General features: G+C 33.6%; 1 protein-coding gene across 1 annotated transcript; it reads left to right on the top strand.

The window, feature by feature from the left end:
* The first annotated feature begins 653 nt into the window (after positions 1 to 653).
* BBS5 (Bardet-Biedl syndrome 5) lies at positions 654 to 21,216 on the top strand. The gene is made up of 12 exons (XM_074303185.1): positions 654 to 817; positions 2,698 to 2,780; positions 4,939 to 5,004; positions 5,850 to 5,899; positions 6,384 to 6,511; positions 9,713 to 9,848; positions 11,230 to 11,325; positions 14,378 to 14,440; positions 15,885 to 16,019; positions 18,717 to 18,800; positions 20,198 to 20,221; positions 20,341 to 21,216. The coding sequence occupies exons 1-12, from the start codon at positions 759 to 761 to the stop codon at positions 20,440 to 20,442; spliced, it is 1,026 nt and encodes a 341-aa protein (XP_074159286.1). The 5' UTR covers positions 654 to 758; the 3' UTR covers positions 20,443 to 21,216.
* The last annotated feature ends 297 nt before the right edge of the window (positions 21,217 to 21,513 follow it).

Genomic DNA, 21,513 nt, shown 5'->3' with positions numbered 1-21,513 from the left:
TTCAAAGTCTCTTCCTTTAATTGATTATTCCAGAATTATATATATATATATATATATATATATATATATATATATATATATATATATATATATATATATATATATATATATATATTTTATTTCTACTTAGTGATTTGCTTATTGTCTCTCCCATTAAACTATGAGGTCCTAGCAGAAAGAGATTGTCTTTTTCTTTTCTCTGTACCCCTCGAGCTTAACAAGGTACCTGGCAAATAGCAGGCGCCTAATATATGATTAGCATAGTTTTGGAGCTTAATAAATGTTTGCTCATCGTCGGGCGGACAGGATAAAGCTAGTATAGTTTCAGGTTTTCTGAGGTTCTTCTCGGAATTCACGGAGAGAAAGGAATCAGAGAGAGAATGCTTTGGGGAGGGTAAAACATTCTAAGATAGATGGGAACTGGCAGGCCTATAGAGCTTAGCACAAAAAGCTGGAGTTGGGTTAGCAAAGGGCCACTAAGCTGCAAACTCCCCGCCCGGTGCCAGGCACTGGGAGAAACAGGGACGCGCAGAGGAGCGGCAGCCGCCACCGCAGCTAACCCAGTGAAACCCTAGGGAACCCGAACAGTGGAAGGAGGGAGGGAAAAAGAGAAGCGCGGAGAGGTAGGAAAGGCGCAGGCGCAATCTCTCCGGAAGCTTGGCTCCGGGGGCTTGCCGTACATCCCGAGATAGAGAGGACCCGTTGCCTTGGAGCCCAGGGAAGCGGCCCCGGGGATCCCTCCCGAGGTCTAGGCCACCATGTCGGTTCTGGACGGGCTTTGGGAGGATCGAGATATCCGGTTCGATGTGCCCTCTCAGTGAGTAGCAGTTGGCAGCCGAAAGGGCCCGGTTCTCCAGGGCTCGTAGGGAGTCACTGCCCCCGGGGTGGGCACGGCGGGAAGATGAGCGAGGCCAGTCCGGGGGTCGCCTGGGCATTGAGTGGCGCGGGAACCTCCCGACCCCCCGTCCTTGCTGTTCAGATCTCATTTCCCTCAACTTTCTGTTGTAGAAGTACCTTGGCAGCCAAGCAAGTGCCTACTGTGCGCCAGGCACACTTATTGTGCGCCAAGGAAGGGGTTGGGGGAGATACAAGGGCAGAAAACACTCCTCCTTATTGGAGATGCGGCCTACAGACTCTGTAGGAACACTGCGTGCAGTATAAATCAGTAATAATCAACTGAGGATTAAGAGGGATTGGGAAAGGCTCAACAGATTGGATGTTGGAGGGGGTGAAGGGCACGAGAGGGGAAGGATTAAAAAATGACAACTGGGTGTGAACCTGAGGGGGGGTGGGGGGGAGGAGGAGGAGGAGGAGGAGGAGGAGGAGGAGGAGGAGGAGGAGGAGGAGGAGGAGGAGGAGGAGGAGGAGGAGGAGGAGGAGGAGGAGGAGGAGGAGGAGGAGGAGGAGGAGGAGGAGGAGGAGGAGGAGGAGGAGGAGGAGGAGGAGGAGGAGGAGGAGGAGGAGGAGGAGGAGGAGGAGGAGGAGGAGGAGGAGGAGGAGGAGGAGGAGGAGGAGGAGGAGGAGGAGGAGGAGGAGGAGGAGGAGGAGGAGGAGGAGGAGGAGGAGGAGGAGGAGGAGGAGGAGGAGGAGGAGGAGGAGGAGGAGGAGGAGGAGGAGGAGGAGGAGGAGGAGGAGGAGGAGGAGGAGGAGGAGGAGGAGGAGGAGGAGGAGGAGGAGGAGGAGGAGGAGGAGGAGGAGGAGGAGGAGGAGGAGGAGGAGGAGGAGGAGGAGGAGGAGGAGGAAAAAAAAAAAAAAGGAAAAAAGAAGAGTTGGGGTCCACTGAAGGAGACAGAAAAGTAAGTCAGGCAGGAGGAAGGCCAGGAGAAGGCAGCTCTATTCAAAGATCAAACTCCTTAACCGGTCTTCCTGGTTCCTTCTTACTGCATTTCAGTCCATCCGTACTAACTTCTGAAAGCATCGTTTCAATAAATCATTACCCCTGTTCATAATCTTCCTTTGTTGTCAACAGGGTAAAATCCACATTCTACAAACTGGCACTTAAGTTCCTCCATCACTTAGCATCCCCTAATTTTTCCAGCCTTGCCTAACCAGGATTCCTTACTGAAATCTCTGTTCCAGACAAGCCATTCTCACAATCCCCTGAGCCCATTTTGATCATTCCTAATTCCTCTGGTCGGTTTAATTCTTCTCCCATATTGTGCCTTTCCGACTCCTCAAATTCTACCCATTTTGGTCTGCCTTGTGATGCCCAAAATAGTCTAATCCTTCTTCCTGTCATAACCTTCCAATATTTGAAAGCAGCTATCATGTGTTCCTTGGGTTTTCTCTTCCCCACGCTAAAAATCCCCAGTTCTTTCAACCAATTGTCATGTAACATGAAGGTTGTTCTCAGATATTAATGTTAAATAGCACAGGGCCAAACAAAGATCAGTGGGGCATTCTGCTGGTGAAATCTTGCTAAATTGACAATAAACCATTTTATCTCATAATTATGTGCTGACTTGCATTATCACATCACTTTATACATATATGTCTTGCCTCCTTAACTAAATTTATAAGTTCTTGAAGGATCAGGATTATGTCATCACTTTATTTTGGATTTTGCACATAATTACCAGTCAAAATATGTTTGATCAGTAAATTAAAGTCTTAAAAATTATTGCATTATTTTTAGATGAACAAGTGTAATCTATTTCCACTGGTGCTAGAAACTTAAGGACTTTAAATTTATTTTAGACAAATGAAAACAAGACCTGGAGAAGTCCTTATTGATTGCTTAGATTCAATAGAAGACACCAAAGGAAACAATGGGGATAGAGGTGAGTACATTTACTGGCATTAACTTAACTTTAATGTTCATTTGTCTGATTCTTTGAGCTGAATTAAATTTTATTTAAATGCATTTATTTAAAATGTTACTAAATCAATATAAAACAATATTATTGTTTATATTTTACTATTTAGCTCCTTTTCTGTGATGCTTATATACATTTCCTGTAAATGTTCCTGGGTTTTCAAGTAACTTTGAGTCACACAGCTAAGATGTTTTAAGTGTTTGAGACCAGATTTGAACTCAGGTCCTCCTGACTCCAGGGCTGGTGCTCTATCCACTGTGCCATCTAGCTGCCCCTACATAATATCTTTATATAACATATCTGTTTGTATAGTAATAATATTTATTATTTATACAGATATCTATATAGTATTCTATATAGTAATCATAATGCATCTACTAAGATCTATGCAGTAGTAGTCTATGTTTGTGTAGATTATTTTATCTATACAATAGTTTTTATCTGTTTAACTATGCAGTAATATTTATATGGTAGCTATACAACAATAATAATAATTTTGGATATTTTTCACTTAAGGGAATTGAGAATAAATTTTCCATAGAAATAATTCATTTCTTTCTTTTATTCTGATAAAAATCTCTGTTATGCAACTTCTATTCTTTCTACCCAGTGATCTGAGGAGGTAGTATAACATTTCTTCTGTCCATGAACATTTATTGAGTATCTGTCATGAGTAGTGCATGGTACTGGGTACTATTGGACCGGGTTGAATTTATTTATGTTAAGTAATGTTGAGGAATGCCTTTGAAAAGGGCATCATTCCCCAATCCATGCTGTTCATTCCCTTATTCCTATCCACCTCAACCCTAAACTCAAAAGGTCCTAATCTAAATCTGGCTGCTCCTTCCACTATGTCCTCTAGAACTCTTATTCTTTAAATTCCCTTTCATTCTCTCTCCCACTCTTTCTTCTAGGTACTAGGTTTCTGGGGTCCCTCCATCCCCCTGTCCCCATGACACTAAATTCTTGGCATCCTTTTCACTACTGGCTTTACTTTCTTTCATATTTCTAACTCATATTCCCAGTGAGGGAATCCTTACTCCTTACTCCCCATTATTTCTTTCAGACCCTCTCTCTACAGTCATCACTAGCAATCTCTCCTCCTTTGCAATTCATTCTATTAAAATTTCTCCCCTAGCTCATATGAGGATGACCATTAATACCAATATCTTTCCTTTCTCAGTGAGTTCAGGATCTGGCTCATCTTCTTACTTTGAAACCTGGTTCCTGCCTTCATACAAGGGAACTTCACTATATATTTGAATACTCTTTTAACTTCCAATTCTTTAATCTATTCAGATATAATATAATAACCTCCCAATAATAATAAATAAATAATAACCTCCCAATTCATTGATCTATTCATTTCCTACAACCTAATAATGTGGCTTCCAAAGGTAAGGATAGTTATAAAATGCTCCCAACCTTGCATCTATAATTCTGTACATAGATTTACAAAATGTTGAAATATTGAAGACTCTGAGTTAAAACAAAATATTCCCATGGTATTTCTAGATTTTTTTTTTAGCCAGTACATTTTTTCCTGAGTCAGAAGTATAGTTTCTCTTTTGTCAACTCATCAATTTGCTTCAACCCATCCATAGGCTAATTATTGAATTCCTGTTAATCCCATTATGATAATCCCTTGCCAATTTACTAATTACCTCTGATATCATAAATGAGTTTGTTTTTGCTGAGACAATTGGGTTAACTGACTTGCCCAGGGTCACACAGCTAGGAAGTGTTAGGTATCTGAGGCCATATTTGAATGCTGGCCCTTCTGACTTGAGGGCTGATACTCTATCATTGTGCCACTTCACTGTCCCCTATATGATATCCTATTATACCTTGAACACAGGACATATAGTTATCTATAACTTTAAGGGAGAAAATGAAGAAGTGGTATAGTTGGAAGGGCTTTGCTTTGAATCTTGGCTTTGAGTCTCTGTGAATAGTGCTATAGATCACATAAAATAATGTACATAAAACACCTAAAACTATTAAGTATCCTAGAAATGTAAGTTTGTTACTGATAAATAGGGGGAGAAGTCATAGATTTCTCCTTTCACAGTTGTATTACAAATTAAGACCAGCTAAACATTTCAATTATTTTTAATTTCAGGTAGATTGTTAGTGACAAATTTGAGAATCATATGGCATTCTTTGGCATTATCCAGAATCAATCTTTGTAAGTATGTATTTAAATAAACTTAAAGATACAAAGTTCATAAATTACTACATTTTCATAATTGTTTATAGTACCTAACAATAAATGCCATGAAAGTATCGTATTAAATGTCAAGAATTCTATAAACTAATCAAAGTTTCTATCATTATACAAACAAATTTTTTTTGTGATAGATCGTTTTTTCTGAAAATGTGTATGGGATTAAAATTTCAGGGAAGGGAGTTTTGAGGTTTTTAAAAATTAAACATTTGCCTGATAGCCATTTTCCATCTCTCCAATGTGATTTTTCTTTTTTTGTGATTTTTTTTTTTTTTGGTATTCATTTTTGACTTAAGTTTTATAACTGATAGCCTGTTTCTATTAGCTACAAACAAGGGAGTTGTTATTTCTTATAACAATATAGTAGTAAATAGTCATGATAATTTGTCTTTCTGATCTTTAAAACAATTAAAATAATGTAATGTCTTAGGCTTGCCATTAATTATTATGTATTGTTATGTAATATTTTTGTGTAATATTGAAATATTTTCTCATTTTTCTACTACCCTTTTATGAACTTTTTCATCTGGTACAGACATGCCAAATTTCATTTAAGGATATGTTATGTGAATTATAAAGAAGCAGACTTTTTTTTTATGAAGAGGCAAATAAGTAATTCTAGAATTTAATCTCTAGTTTTCTTTTTCCTTTAAATAAAAAGTATACTGACACTAATTTATGAGCTTTAAAAAACCTTTTTTCCACTGTATAATTGATGAATGATAATGTGAAAGGTTGTATTTTATTTCTCAAAATATGTATTTACTTTGTAACTTTGACATTTATATTTTATTTTTTAACTTTAGCTGTTGGCTATAACTGCGTACTCAGTATTACAACAAGAACTGCTAACTCTGTGAGTATGAAAAGTATTATTAAAAGTTGTTAAAATATGTAGCACAATTATAAGTTGGTTAAAAGTCTTTTCAATTTGTTAAAAATATTGAGGCAGCACAAAGTAAATGGAGAGCTAGCCTCAAGCCCACCTCAAGCCCATGAAGACGCAGGTGCAAGTGCTGCCTTGGATATATCCTATCTGGGAAACTCTGGGCAAGTCACTTAACTTTTTTTCTAGATAACTCTCTGAAATCATAAACTGCAGAGAAGATACAAGCTTGCATTGGTAGAAGGATCTTCCTTACCCAGCAGTCCTTATATCAGTAGAATTACAAGTCCAGTTCTTAACTGTTAAATGTATCTAAAGATATATTTTAGATCTAAATATTTAGATATTTTAGATTGAGATTTATATTTGCATTTTAACCTAGTTTTAAACTATTGACTAATAATTGCCTATAAAATAGAAACTATTAATAAGAATTAACAATTTGTCCTTACAGAAGTTACGGGGCCAGACTGAAGCTCTTTATATACTAACAAAATGTAATAATACTCGTTTTGAGTTTATATTTACAAATGTGGTTCCTGGGAATCCTAGACTTTTTACCTCTGTCATTGCAGTACACAGGTATGGTATAAAAAAAAGTTTTTGAATTACTAGATACTCTTTAGTCACTTTATGATATCAAGGTACATGTTAAAGAAAGTACAGAGAAAAATATTTTCCCAGAATAATAATGTGTAGTACCCTTAGAAGAAATCTGATAAAGCATATTTTTTATTTCATTTGTAAGTTGAAACATTAAAAGTTTTTTTTTTCAGGTTTCTTAGTTGTCCACAATAAGTAGCTAGATAAAGAGAGATGGAGTATTGAATTAATATAAGCAGTCTTGCTGAAAAACTGAGGAAGTTAAAGATGCTTAGAAGGATGGTCAATTTCAGTGATTGTTATTTGTTTATTTGTTTACCTCAACTATCTGGATCAAGTTAATTCAGGAAGCTTTCCATTTCATTTCATAGCCAAAAATATGAAAATTTGAGTAAAATGTTAGAATTAGCATTGATATACTAAGGAAAGATGGAAATTTCAGGAACTCTGGGCCCTATAAACATCCTTGAAATATACAAATGTTTTAAGTGTTTTCTGTATAAGTAATTTATATTTCTACCACATTAAGGGTATATGATTAGAGAAATAGAAATTTCACATTTGTTGGCATATTACTGAAATTCTCTTTGGCCATGATTTATAGTATGTGTTGTGGGTGTGTAGGGGTGTATGTATGTAAAAAAGAAGTCTAAAACTGAGAGGCACAATTTTATAATTACATTTATATGTTACTTATACATAACTTTTTAGCATTTTAAAAGCTAATTTGATTTTACAAAATAGTTGGCCAATTTTTGCAGTAAAGCCAGAACTGAATGTAATTCAGCTACTCAGAAACCTCATTTATCCAGAATGTTGTCCTGTATTTATTTTTTATCAGAAAAAGAAAAATGAGATTACACTAGGTATTAGTATTTTGAAGAAACATATAAAACAACTTCTAGAATTTGTTTCTGAGTTAGTAGAGTATTCAGGCCAATTTCCTATGTTTTCTATGTCTATATTATTATTGTAATCATCGATATTCCAAATGCTGATTCTGAGTCATTGTAAGATCTGACTCATCAAAGAAATATTTTCCTCAGTACATTGTACTTAACCAAGTCAGGAAAATAGACTAATAAATTTCAACATTAACTGAGATAAAAGTGATTCTCTGGTGAAACCTCAGTTAATAAGAAAGTACTGTAAACCATAATACCCGATTACCTGAAACTTCTAATTAAAATTTTACTTTATTCTTTGTTTCAATCATGGGTTCCACCTATGGGCCTGGAAGTGGGAGAGATTTTTTAAAAAAAGTTCCTGATGTCAAGGATCTGAATATCCATTTGTGAAGATATCGTGTACATATGTGAAATAATCAAATAACAACATAAGACAATATGTAAATAATTTCTGTTGTATTACGTGTCCAAAGAAGTGATAAATACTGTTGGATATTCTTTTTTTTTTTTTTAATTTTTATTTTATTTTATAATTATAACATTTTTTTGACAGTACATATGCATGGGTAATTTTTTACAACATTATCCCTTGCACTTACTTCTATTCAGATTTTTTCCCTTCCTTCCCCAACCCCCTCCCCCAGATGGCAAGCAGTCTTATATATGTTAAATATATTACAGTATATTCTAGATACAATATATGTGTGTAGAACCGAATTTTTTGTTGCACAGGAAGAATTGGATTCAGAAGGTAAAAATAACAGTTTACACTCATTTCCCATACTGTTGGATATTCAATGGGATAGATTGATATGGGCCAGAATGGTTTGGAAATGTTTTTCAGAGAACTGGGCCTTTAAGGATGAATGTGATTTGGATAAGTAGAGAAGAGAGGGGAGGGGATTTTAAACAGACAAAACATTATGAGCAAACACTGTCATGTATATACCAAGCTGAGGTGAAAAAAAAGAATTATTTGTTCAAAAAACAGTGTGAACAGCCTAGTTGTGGGACTTTAAGCCTTGTAAATGATAGAACAATATCATTGACAGAAATAAAAGCATCAGAAAAAAAAGAGAGCTAGTTTGGAAGATAAATATTGGAAAGAAAGGAGAAATGAAAGAAGCATATATTAAACACTGTGTGCCAAGCACTGTGTTAAGTACTTTACAAATATTAGCTCATTTATTCTCACAATAACCCTAAGAAGTAAGTACTTTTTATTTTACTCATTTTGTAATTAAGGAAACTTAGCTAGACAGAGGTTAAATGACTTGCCTAATCCCATAGCTAGAAAGTATCTGAGATCAAATTTGAATTCAGGTCTTCCTAACTCTAAGTCCAGGACACTTAAGCTGTTTCTGTGTATATGTGTATATGAGTGCATGTGCATATATGTAATATATGTAATGATATATATGTAGGAATTATTGTTTCATATGTGTATATGTATAACAAAAATTAAAGGTCTATATCTATTAAGCCATGGTTTTATATCTAGAAAATAACATAAGAGACAACATGGCATAATGGAAAGAATTCTTGCCTCAAAATGTCTTTAACCCTCAGTGCCACAGGGAACTTTATAAAACCAAAACATAGTACCTCCAGCACTTCACAGTGCCTGGACAAGTAAACTCATAATTATTGCAATTTGACTGATAAATCTACAGTTTATAGAACAGTTGCAGATCTTCCATAGCAGAAGGAATTTCCTCATCAGGAATTTAATATACCAAATTTTTGACACAATTTTTTAAACACAAAATAGAAAAATGGTCTGTCAATAACTTTTAAATTTCTAATTATTAGTTATGTAACTCCAGGTATGGTAGTTCATTCCTCCTAAGATTCTCTCTAATTTTATCTTGTATATATCTTCTTTCTACATAATTGTTTACATATTCCCTTCTTCATTAGACTGAGCAGGGACTGTTTTTGCCTTTTTTTTTAATATTGCCACTGTTTAGCAAAATACCTGATATAGAGTAAAAATTTAATAAATGCTTGTTGGCATATTACTGAAGTTCTCTTTGGCTATGATTTATATAGTTTGTGTTGTGTGGGTTTGTGGGGGTGTGTGTATGTAAAAAAGAAGTCTAAAATTGAGAGACATTTGAAGCAAAAAATTAAAACTGACTTTTATAAATATGTTTAACATGAATTATTGATGCAATGTAGAAAATAAATACATAATTATGTCAATAATATTAGATATCGATGTTTTGAAATTACATTTTTAACTTTGCTAGCCTATTTTTTTTTCTTGTAGAGCTTATGAAACTTCTAAAATGTACCGTGAACTTAAACTGAGGAGTGCATTAATTCAAAACAAACAGCTAAGATTATTACCACAGGAACAAGTATATGATAAAATCAATGGTGTTTGGAATTTATCCAGTGATCAGGTATGGTTCAAGGCAAGATTTTAATAAAGCCTTTATTAGAGCCTTACAGTCATTTTTTGCTTGGTTTATCTACTCAGATTTTCAAACGGATTTGTATCTCTTCAGTATAAGCATTCCCGCTAACAGTGCAGATTCCTGACTACTCATTCTGGAAAACTTGTCCATTTTCTTCTATAAGTTCCCTATAAGGGGTCTACCTAATGTGCTGTGAGGCTTCCTTGATTTCTCTTCACATTTCAAGGATACCACCATTCCCCATCAGTTCTACTTCACTGCCCATGTGACTAGCTCAGCTTCTTTTTCTCAGATATTTCTTTGATGACATCCTAGATTATTCTTCTTTTCCTAATTCCTGTTAGTAATGTGTTTCTATTTGTTCACATCCACCTCCATCTTTTCCTTGCCCCCTGGGTGATAGACCTTGTCAGTTCTTTGGAGACGATTGTCTCATGACTGTGAAAGAAAACTGGAATAATATTAGTACTAAAAGCTGTTTCCCATACATGTGTTAAAAACTATTTAAGACTCTTTGAAAAGTTTTTATTTGATAATCTATGATCACATATCAGAAGAAGCATAAAATAGGGAGACTCATGCTAGCCAATTTTGATGGAAGAGCTCCAGTACAATTTGAAGAATTCCATATAGATAGTGAAGTCCTCTGGATTCACCTGTTTACAGATAACATTGGGTTGATTACATCAAATCCCAGAGCATTGAAGAGACCCATGTCTTTGTGTAATCCATAAACATAATTCAGTGTAAAACTCATTGGGCAAGGTTTCAAAGTGCTATTGTGAAGGAGTTATATCTAAAATCTTCATGGTTTCAGGATTTTCATGTCATATCAATAAAGTGACATTGTATTACTGAAGAAGTATTCTGTGATCCCAGTTGCCCAATGTTACTGCAAACAGGACTATCCATCTTAAGACACTTACTAGCTGTATGACCCTGGGCAACTTACTTAAACCCAACTTTTAAAAAATTAAGAGAACTTTACATAAGTGCAAATTTTAAATTGTTGTGCAAATATTTATTTTTAAGCAATTTTTTTTTTTTTTTTTTTTACTTTTAAGACTTTTAGACTATCAAATTGGAGAATTTTAAAGTAAATTTTTTTGGTAGTCATGGTTACCTGGGAGAGAACTGTGTGTTCTAGTTTATGGTGGCAAGAACCATAAAGTATCACTGGTAGATTTTAAAAGGTTGTCACATATATATTTTTTGTCTTTTAACTTTTTCTAACATTCTAAGACCCAAGTAAGAAAAGTTATTTTGTTGCTGAACAGTTTACAGAACTATTTAGCATAATTCAGAATTTTTTTAATAATAAGACAATCTATGAATATTAATTAATGAATATTTTGAATTTTTTTAGGGAAATTTGGGGACCTTTTTCATTACTAATGTGAGAATTGTTTGGCATGCAAATATGAATGACAGTTTCAATGTTAGCATACCATATCTGCAAATTGTAAGTATACACATTTTGGTGGCCTTTACTATAAATTAAAATGTTATTATTTCATTTAGTATATTTTTGTAAATAATATGTAATTATAAAATCCAAAAAGGGTTTTTATGACTTGTTTTAGACTAGTTTATTATTTCTTTTTTTATTTATTAAAATAGTAATAGCTTTCATTTCAGAATGCTTAATTAATTAATATTGAAAATGATCATGATTTGCTTTTTTAACATAGGAAAAAATCCAATTATATACATAGAATAATATGCCATTATCAGTTAGCATTCTAGGAAAAGTAAAATATGTTGGAATTTTCAAATAACTTTACTTATCTGAAGAGAAATTATAAAGTGGGTCTTTCTTGGACTTCATGTATTTAGGTTATTAAAAGTATTTCCACAATTTCCTTATAAAGTAATATCTAACCCCATGGTATATATAAGTTATATGTAGCAGCAAACACAATTATTTGTATGTCACTACCGCTCACATATGCCCCTTTCTCTCTTTTTCTGCCACCACCCTGGTCCAGGTCATCATTACAACTAGCCTGGGTTATTGCAGTAGCCTTCAGGTTGTTTTCCCTGCTCAAGTCTCTCCCTATTCTAGTCTGTGCTCACTTTCTTGCTCTCTCTGACTGAAGTGACACTTTCTCTCAGTTCCTTGCATTTTCACTGATTGTTCTCCATTCTTAAAATTCTTTCTCTTCTCACATCTCTCCTGACTAACTCAACTAAAATCCCACCTTCTGTAATAGGTCTTACTTCTTTAATGTTAGTGCCTTCCCTCTGTTGATTATTTATCCTGTATATATATTTTGTTTTTATATAGTTATTTGCATATTATTTCCCCTGTTAGACTGTAAATTCTTTGAGGATAGGATTACTTTTTGTCTGTTTTTGTATCCTTAGCACTTAGCACTCTACCTGGCACATAATAGATAATTAACAAATGCTTGTTCTCTGTCTTCTCCAAAGCAACTTTAGGTTAGAGGCAAGCTCTTTGACACACTCAAAACCAGCAAAGATGGCAGAGTATGAGGAGGCAGTATAGCTCCATCACAACTTCTCCAGCAAAGACTTAGAAAGAATACCAGACCAAGGAGAAATTAGGAAATCTAAAGAGAAAACACAGTCTTTTTTTTTTTTCCCAGCCCAAGTTAGCATAGGGAGGGAAGTATAGACACTGAGGATGTCTGTAGCCAGAAAGGTACTACACAAAGCCTTTCAGCCAAGGCACTGAACTGGAACCTACTGGTGGTGTGTACTTAGAGCAGAAGGTGATCCCAGATTTAGTAGGGACAGAAGCCAGCTGGGCAATTCTGTCATTCTGATTTCCAGAACTGAGCAGCAATTTAATGTGTACTGAGGAGAGCTTATGTGCAGCTGATCTGCTGCTGGTACCAGATCACTGTGGAGTCTCTTGCCTGAGGCTAAGCATAAACAGCCGTGTGATTGTCCTAGTATTAGGTCTTAAATTAAACAACCAATTCTGTCTGAGGTTTACAAGCTGATTGCACAAAGTAGGGAGCTCAGACCTAGGGGAAGCCTGAAATTCTGCCACTCTGAAACTGTAGAGCTTTCAGGTTGGCTTAAAGGGACTTTGTTCAGAAACAGTCCATTAGTGCTCCAAACAAAAAGTCTACAATTGTGTTACCTAGATAGCTTCAGAGGAAGGAAAACTGAAGACTATATAGATAATAGTCCTGTAAATTCAGATAAGGGAAAGGCAATGATATTACTTTCCTAAGAAAGGTCTTAGCTTTTTGTTGTACCCAATTTCCTAAAAGGGGTTTAGGCTAGAAAAAATACTATTTTTTTTAACAATTTCTTTTTTAAAAAGGTTTTTAATCTGTTTTCGTACAAGAATAACCAACTTGGCAAAATTGAGCATAGATAAAATATGGTGGAGAAGGGAGAGTGGGAGGGATAGAGTTTAGAATGAGCTTCTAATGAAATAACAGACTTCCAGACATTCCCGATGCAAAGATTAGAATTGAATAATACAAACCTTGTAAGCATTGTAATACAAATACAGAAACCAAGAAAAACATAAAATAGCAAATACAAACCAGCAAATGGAAAGGGTAGTCTTTTCATTCTGTTGGAGGAGATTATACAAGTTTCTCCTCAGAATCCTAATATCGGTAGAGATTATAGAGGGAGTTAAGTACTTCAGAATCTAGGAGTGGTGTTATTATGTTTAATGATGTAGAAGAAAGGAAAGAGAGAAAAAGGAATACATCCGGGAAGAAAGGGATAAAAAACAAAGAAAAGGATGGGGGAAATAAGTAAGGGGGAAGAGGTTGAGGGTACTTAAACTTCACTTTTATCTGAACTGATCAGAGGAAGATAAAAAAATAAAGCATTTATTAAACACATACTATATTCTAGGAACTGTGCTAAGTTGGGAAACAAAACAAAACAATCTAATATGCCTCCCTATAACCTCCATTTATTGTCTTTTAAGTCTATCACCTAGAGCCATTTTTAATAAGTCTAACATGACATAACAGCCTTCTGAAGTAATTATTATGATCCCCTAAATCCCTTCTTCCTTTACATATACATGCTAACAAAAAAAAAAAAAAAATCCTTCACATTATAAGAAGGAGGGATTTGGTGAGAGGGGAAGAGGAAGCAAATATCTATTTGGACCACTTCTGCCAAAGAAGTGGCCCCCTTTCATTTTTTTTAAGTTGCCTAATATCATTGTATGATACAGATCAGAAACATTTTTAGGAAATTGTATGTTTTTGTGGTTGATATATTTTACTGACTTTCTTCATCTGAAAATCACATTTCATCATTGATATTGATGTGTTCATTGATTTCCATACTGGAATAATTCAGAGAAAAATATTTTTACCTGTTAGATGTGTGATTGTGTTTATCATGCTAGATTTATTGTATTTATCATGTTGTAATTATCATTTACCATGAAAAATAGAATTATGGAATTAAAAGCTTAATGGTATAAAGGAATACTAAATACTAAATAATTTTTCTCACTAAATAATCAAAAACACATTTTTTTTTCTTTTTCATTTTATAACTAGCGATCTATAAAGATCAGAGATTCAAAGTTTGGTTTAGCACTTGTTATAGAGAGCTTTCAACAGGTAAGATATTTAATGTTTTTAACATTGTGTTTAATATGTACAAGATCTGTGCGACAGCCTAGGCCTAAAGGTTTATTAATAACATGATACTGATTACTAATGGTGAGCACAAATAAGGAAAGGATTACCTATATATGTAAAGTTACATAGGAAGACTAACATTTTACTTAGATGTTCCCCTCAAAAAGTAATACTTGTTAGGTTACAAAAACATCATGTTGAGTACATCTTTTTTTTTTTTTTGTTAGGTATCAGTTAAAAAAGAAGTTTTATTGTCACTCATCATACAAACCTTTATCCCTATTTATTCCAACTCCCAGTAGATTCATTAAAGTAAAATTATTTGGTCAGTTTTTGAGTAGCACAGTATGTTTAGTGCTAGGCCTGGAATCAGGAGAACTCATCTTGTGTTCAAATTGAGCCCCAGCCATTAGCCTCAATTTTGCCCAATTTGCCTCAGTTTCTTCATAAAACAAACTGGACAAAAGGAAAAGAAACAATTTTAGTATCTTTGTCAAGAAAACCCCAAATGAGGTCACAAAGAGTTGAACATGACTGAAATGACTTAGGAAATTACATGCATGCATACACACATATGCACACAACACACACCCCTCCCTGTATTTTTCCTCTTTAAATTCAGTCACCAAATCTGAATGTCTATCCATTCCTCTGCTTTGTTTCTTTTAGCTCTTTCAGGAAATATTAGATCATTTATCCCAATAATCTGTCCTTCTATATCACTTTGAAGAGCTAATCTCGGGCAAAGTCTATGATTTTGGACAACTTTGAAGTCTATGATTAGGACAGCTAGATGGTATAGTGTATAGAGTACCAGACCTGGAATCAGAACTACCAGCCTCAGACACTTAATACTTCCTGTCTATGTGATCCTGGACAAGTCATTTACCTCCAATTGCCTCATCCCCCCCAAAATTAAAAATCTATGATTATTCTCAAGAAATAATTCATTGAAAAATTGACTTCCTTAACCACTACAATCTAATATGCATTATAATGACTAAATCAATGGAAAAATTAAAAAAAGTATTGTTAAGTGCATACAATGTACCAAGCAGTGCAGGAATATAAGTATAAGCAATTAAAAGCAGTCCCCACCCTAAAGAAGCTTCTATTCTAATAGAAGATAACATGTGGAGAGCTAGATTTGGAAGGAAGAGATATAGGATACTCACATGGTGCTTGACTTCAAGCTGACCAAAGTAGTGGGTCTGAGACCACAAAGAATAAAGGAGGTGGGACTCTTGAGTAATGGGGGGGTGGGGGTGGGGGAGGGAGCAATAAAGAGAATGAGGAAGTCAAGGTACAGGTGGCCTGATAATGGAAATTGTTTTCTGTAGATCAAGAGTATTTATGAGCTTTATAGTTTCTTACATGAAAGAAATCTTTCTTCAGACTCTTTTAAAATTGTTATGTCTTGTAGAGTGGAGGATATGTACTTGGTTTCAAAATAGACCCTGTGGAAAAACTACAGGAATCAGTAAAGGAAATAAATTCACTTCACAGAGTCTATTCTGCCAGTCCTGTATTTGGAGTGGATTATGAGATGGAAGAAAAGGTAATTTCTTCAGCTTATTAAATTATCAGTTTTGCCATATTGTTACATAAGGTACACAGATAACATTAGAACATTGCATGCAGAAATTTTATTTTAACTGTTTTAAAATAATGAATGATTCATAGATTCTTTCTGCCTAGGACTATTCTTTCTCCCCCACTAACATTTAGCCAACTCTCTGATTTTTTTATTCCTAATATATCTATATCCTAAGTGAAAATCCTTCCTTCATTTTGATTCCTTCCTGTATTTTCATTAATATCCAACTCAGCTGTAATCTTGTCACCTGCCCTTTATTCACTCTATTCTCTTCCATTATGTCTAGTGAAATGCTAGGTCTGTTGTGAGACAGGCTCTTCTTCTACCCCCTTAGCTTAACTTCGAATTGATTCTTATTCTTTAGGCCTATCTAATGAGACAAGTGACTTCCAAGAAACACTCATTTCTTCCTCAGTAACTTTAGCAAACTGTCAGGCTTTCTCTGTGGTTCTTTGCCATCATCCTTTGTGATTTCATCATCCATATTGATAGCCCGTCTGACACAATGACCTCAGCCTCCTTATTTAATAAATCTTCATTTCTGTTCTACATAAGCCACTCATCAACAAGACTACATCGTCATTCTCATCATTAGAGAGAATGACTGCCACAAAGATCTGAAGCTTAGGGTTCTCCTCAGATTACAGCTTCTTTATCTTTCATTTCCATGCCCTATTCCTACTGAACCTTTCTTCTACTTTCATCCTTCCCTCTAGCCCCTTGACACTGCTCTGTTCCATTAAATTCATTAGCTCTTTCCTAGTTTCACTTAACTTTGATTGGTTGGTTGTTGTCCTTCATTCTTGAAAAAGACCAAAATAACATTATTCAGTTAGTGTTGAATTACAGTGTATCTGACTGTGGCAGATCAGACCAATATGATCTCAGAATGCTCTGCTGAAGGTCGGACACAGATAGTCCCTATGAACATTTAGAGTGTTTTCTCTCACTTTGTGCACCTCACATTTCTTCTGAGCTAATTTAATTCTGTTGTGCTTGTAGAGCACAGCATCTTTTCTGATGAGGTTACTCTATGCTGGGTGGTCCTATGCCACTGTTTCCTGTGTCATACAACCAATTCTTTCTTTAGAAAGATTTTGAGGGTATCCTTGTATTGCTTAATTTGTGAGCATTTGCCCTTTTTTTTTTTTTTTTTTTAGGTCGACAAACCTTAAATTTATTCTTGACCACTTACCTAGGCACCTTTTTTTTATATAGGATTTCATTTCAAAACATGTCTAAAACTAAATTTATCTTTATAATTCCAGACTAGCTTTTCTGCGTATTTTTCTTATTTCTATTATTATTTAATTTATTAATATTCTATAAATATTTCTATTAATTGCACCACCATTCTTCTAAAGGCTCACATGTATAATCTCATTCCCTTTCCTAACTTCTATTTAATCACCACACACTAACAATTTTTCCTTTATGTGACTCTCAAATCTATATCTTCCTTTCTATTCCTATTGTCATCCTCTACTTTAGATCCTTATTTTCTCAACATTTGGACTTTTGCAATAATCTATTATAAATTCTCAGCCATCCAACATTACTCCCAGATGACTCCTAAAATACTATTTTGTTCATATAATTTCCCTATCATAAAGCTGTCAGTAATTCTCTCCTGTCCATTAAATAAAGCCAAAAACCAATAGGTCCTAGACAGTATGTCTTCACCATGCATTTCTAATCATACATAGTCAAATTGATCACATAAATCTTGTAGACTAATAAAACCCTACAAATTTTCATTACTTGCCATTGTCAAAGCATAACTTGTTTGTCTTTGTCTTGGCCCAAGCCATTCTTCCACCTGTCCAGTCCTCACCTCTCAAAGTCATTCCAGGCACAGCTTAAGCTCTGCCTCTTTAATCAAACTTATTGTCATTGCTACTTGTATATGATTGATAACCTTCCACTTTGAATCCTCTATGGCTCTTAGCACTTGCTTTTCCTTGTATTCTAATTATTTGTTTGTTCTCTTATAATTATTTCTATGTAATTCTTATTCTTCTATTAGATTGTAAGTTCCTTTAAGTTAGGGACTACAGAATACATTTTTGTAACCCACAGCATCATGCACATCATGCTTTTTGAATGAAATAATAATAAATATCTGCTTTCAAATTCATTCAAACAAATATTTATCAAACGCATTGTGCCAGTGCTGTAAATCATAACATTTTTTCTAACTTAACTTTAAAATGTTCCCCCATAAACTTTTTTAATATTTAAAAATACAAATTGTTTAATTACCACATTGAGGGAAAATTAAAACTCTGTTGTCAAAAAAGTATGGGAAAAAAGTAATCACAAAAATACATTTACTTTTTTTCTTAAGTTTTTAAGCATAATATTTATAGTATTTATAATTGCCAACTAAGATTGATGTTGAACTAATTTATTTTTAAACCTAAATTTTAATTGAAATTCATTTAAATTATTCCTTTTAATATTCACATAATGAAAATAATTGTTTAATACAGAAATGTATCACAAATAGGATATTTTTGTAAGACAAGAATGTTTATTATCAAAAAAAAAATCCCACATCACATTTTCCTAATTAAATTTGCCTTTATTACAACTTTGATATATCTTATCATCTTATTTTTCTATGCACCCTGATTTATAGAATGTCTTGTTTTATAGCCTCAACCTCTTGAAGATCTGACAGTTGAACAAATTCAAGATGATGTGGAAATAGAGTCTGATGAACACACTGATGCTTTTGTGGTAAGCTTCCTCAAAGAAATCCATTGAATCTCAACACTTTTTTTTTTTTTTTTTTTAATGTCTGTGGTTTAAGTAAAATATGAGTCAATAAAATGCCCTAGAACTTGGGACATTTGAGAATGAAGCTATCTTAAGCAAACAGTTTTTTTAAGGTATCAAATATAAGCTTATATGCATTGTCTTCTAGTCTAAGTTTTTTAAATGGAAATACAATCATTCAGATGATTTCAGAAACAAGTAAAAAGTTTTTTCAGACTTTGGACTATTAAATGATATTAAAGATGATGTTTATTTTAACTATATATTTCATTGTCTAATTCACATTGTTTCATTCATCCAAAAAAACCAAACAATAATTAACAACACATTTTTCTTTGTGAATTCATTCTTTGCAGAGATTCATTCTTCTGTCTTCTTTTGGTTAAATTTTGTTAATTTAATGGTATATCCTATTTGGAAATGGAGACTATGCAGTTTTCACCTTGGTACTGTTTGATCAAAAAGAAAAAAAAAAAGGGAGAGAAATTTCCCCTCTGTAACTCTAATATAAACACTGCTAAAATTAAGTACTAAAGAGGGAAAGTAGTTTCAAAAAATTAATTTGATCTGAATAACTCATTGATAGAGAGTAAATAGGGCAGAAAAACTTTGAAGCAGAAATGTAAAAAGTTGAGAAACAGTTTAATTATCAATACATTGCCATGCCAAATCATATTCACACAAAAAAATTTTCTGATAGATCATATTAATGATTTTTGCCAACAACTGATAGGTTGGTTATAAATTACTCATTTTATATTTTTAAAAGAATATAGTACCAATAATAGTTAATTCAGCACACACATTTGGATGTGTGTTTGCTCTGCTAACATAGATCACAACTCCATTTGAAAAGATAGTTTATTTAAAGTTGCTTTAGCTAAAAAAAAAAAAAAAAAACACTCAATTAATATTTAACCCTCTTGGTTCTTGAGGCTTCCTAAAACTCTGTTAATGTGGCCCTTGGAGGAGAGATTTAATCATTTGTCCCATACTTTGATTTCTTTTTGGCATGAAAAGACTTGCCAGAGCTTTTGATACTTTGAAAGCCTTCGAAAACTCATACCTCAAGGAGGTAGTGGAATAGGACCTTAATGGAGTAGTAAATATATCATATATTTAGTGTTTAAAACTTGCAGAAAAATAATTTAATAGCTTAAAATATTAACATTAATTAGATAAATTCTCTTACAACAAATTTCAAAAAGAAAAAAATGTGTTATAAAACAAAAATGTAAAATTAATTTAGTATGAATTATTTAGAATGAGTCTGAAAATTGCATATTAGACCACTGACCAATTTAGTCTTTGATACTCTATTAGATATTTGGAATTTAATAGCTTTCTTTTTCTCATAGGCTTATTTTGCTGATGGTAATAAGGTAAGGCTATTTTACATTATTATAAAAATTATATGTTATCATTTAGTATTCAGAAACTTATATACAATCTTTTGTTTATTCCTCTTGCCTACGCTCTTTCCTCATCTTAACTCAAAAAGCAACAAGATCGTGAACCTGTATTTTCAGAAGAACTGGGGCTTGCAATAGAAAAATTGAAGGATGGATTCACCCTGCAGGGACTTTGGGAAGTAATGAGTTGATTTTGATTTGAGCTGAATTTCTATTCACAAAAACTTTAAAATAGAAGATACTAGTGGCTTGGTATAACATATGGAATAATCATATGTAAAGTAATAACTTTAAAGAACTTAAGAAAAAATACATTTATATGTTATTGCCAGTTTCCTTGTCTATCTTAAAATTGTAACAAAATTGGATTTAGTTTATTGAATTTATTTACTGTACATAGCATTTTAATCTTTTACATTAATGAATTTGCTGACATAAAATTATTGTGTATGATATGTATTTAATAAAAAGTATTTGTATAGTATGTTTTAATATTTTGCAAATATTATTTAGGAAAATAAGATATTGAATCAAATTTAGGAGAATAGGATTAAATCAAAGATGAACTTTTCTGAACTTAGGTAGGGTAAGCTAAGTAGTGTACTGTAGTGGAAAGAGCACTTTTTTTGGAGAAAAAGAATTTAGTTTTGAATGCCTGAGCAAGTCCCTTTACCTCTTAGGACCTCATTTTGCTCATCTGCTAAAGGAAAAAGTAACAATCATTTCTATTGTCCTTTTCAACCAAGTTTAATTGTGTTGATACATAGTTTATATTAAGTATAAACTTCTTAAATAAACTTCCTAATTTAAGGAGCTTGGTTTTTTGGTTAGTAAATTTCAAAACTCTAAAACTTGATGTAAATCAGCCTCTACTCAAAATTTTAAGTTCTTATTTTAGATTATTTTATCAATAGACTTATTTATTTAATGCTTTTTTGAAATAAAACATTTGTTTTGTCATTTTATTGCTACACTGATTTTTCTGATACTCTCCTTGTTTATATTTATTATGGTTTATAGGATCACTTTCAATTCCTAATTAGTTGCACATTTAAGGATAGAAGCTTGTGCTGGCTATACTTTAGCTTAACAGAGGGTTAAGAAAACAACTTATTTTCAGAATTTTAAATTTATTGGGAAATACTATCAATTTCAAGAGAAGTAGCATTATGAAAATTACTGTAACTGTTGTTGCTATTATTTTTCACTAAATTCTGTAATATCTTTTCCCTGCCCCATTGTAAAAAAAAACGTCAACTTAG

The sequence above is a fragment of the Sminthopsis crassicaudata genome, chromosome 3, assembly GCF_048593235.1.
Source record: "Sminthopsis crassicaudata isolate SCR6 chromosome 3, ASM4859323v1, whole genome shotgun sequence".
NCBI lineage: Eukaryota > Metazoa > Chordata > Mammalia > Dasyuromorphia > Dasyuridae > Sminthopsis > Sminthopsis crassicaudata.
This window is presented reverse-complemented; position numbering and strand designations above follow the sequence as displayed.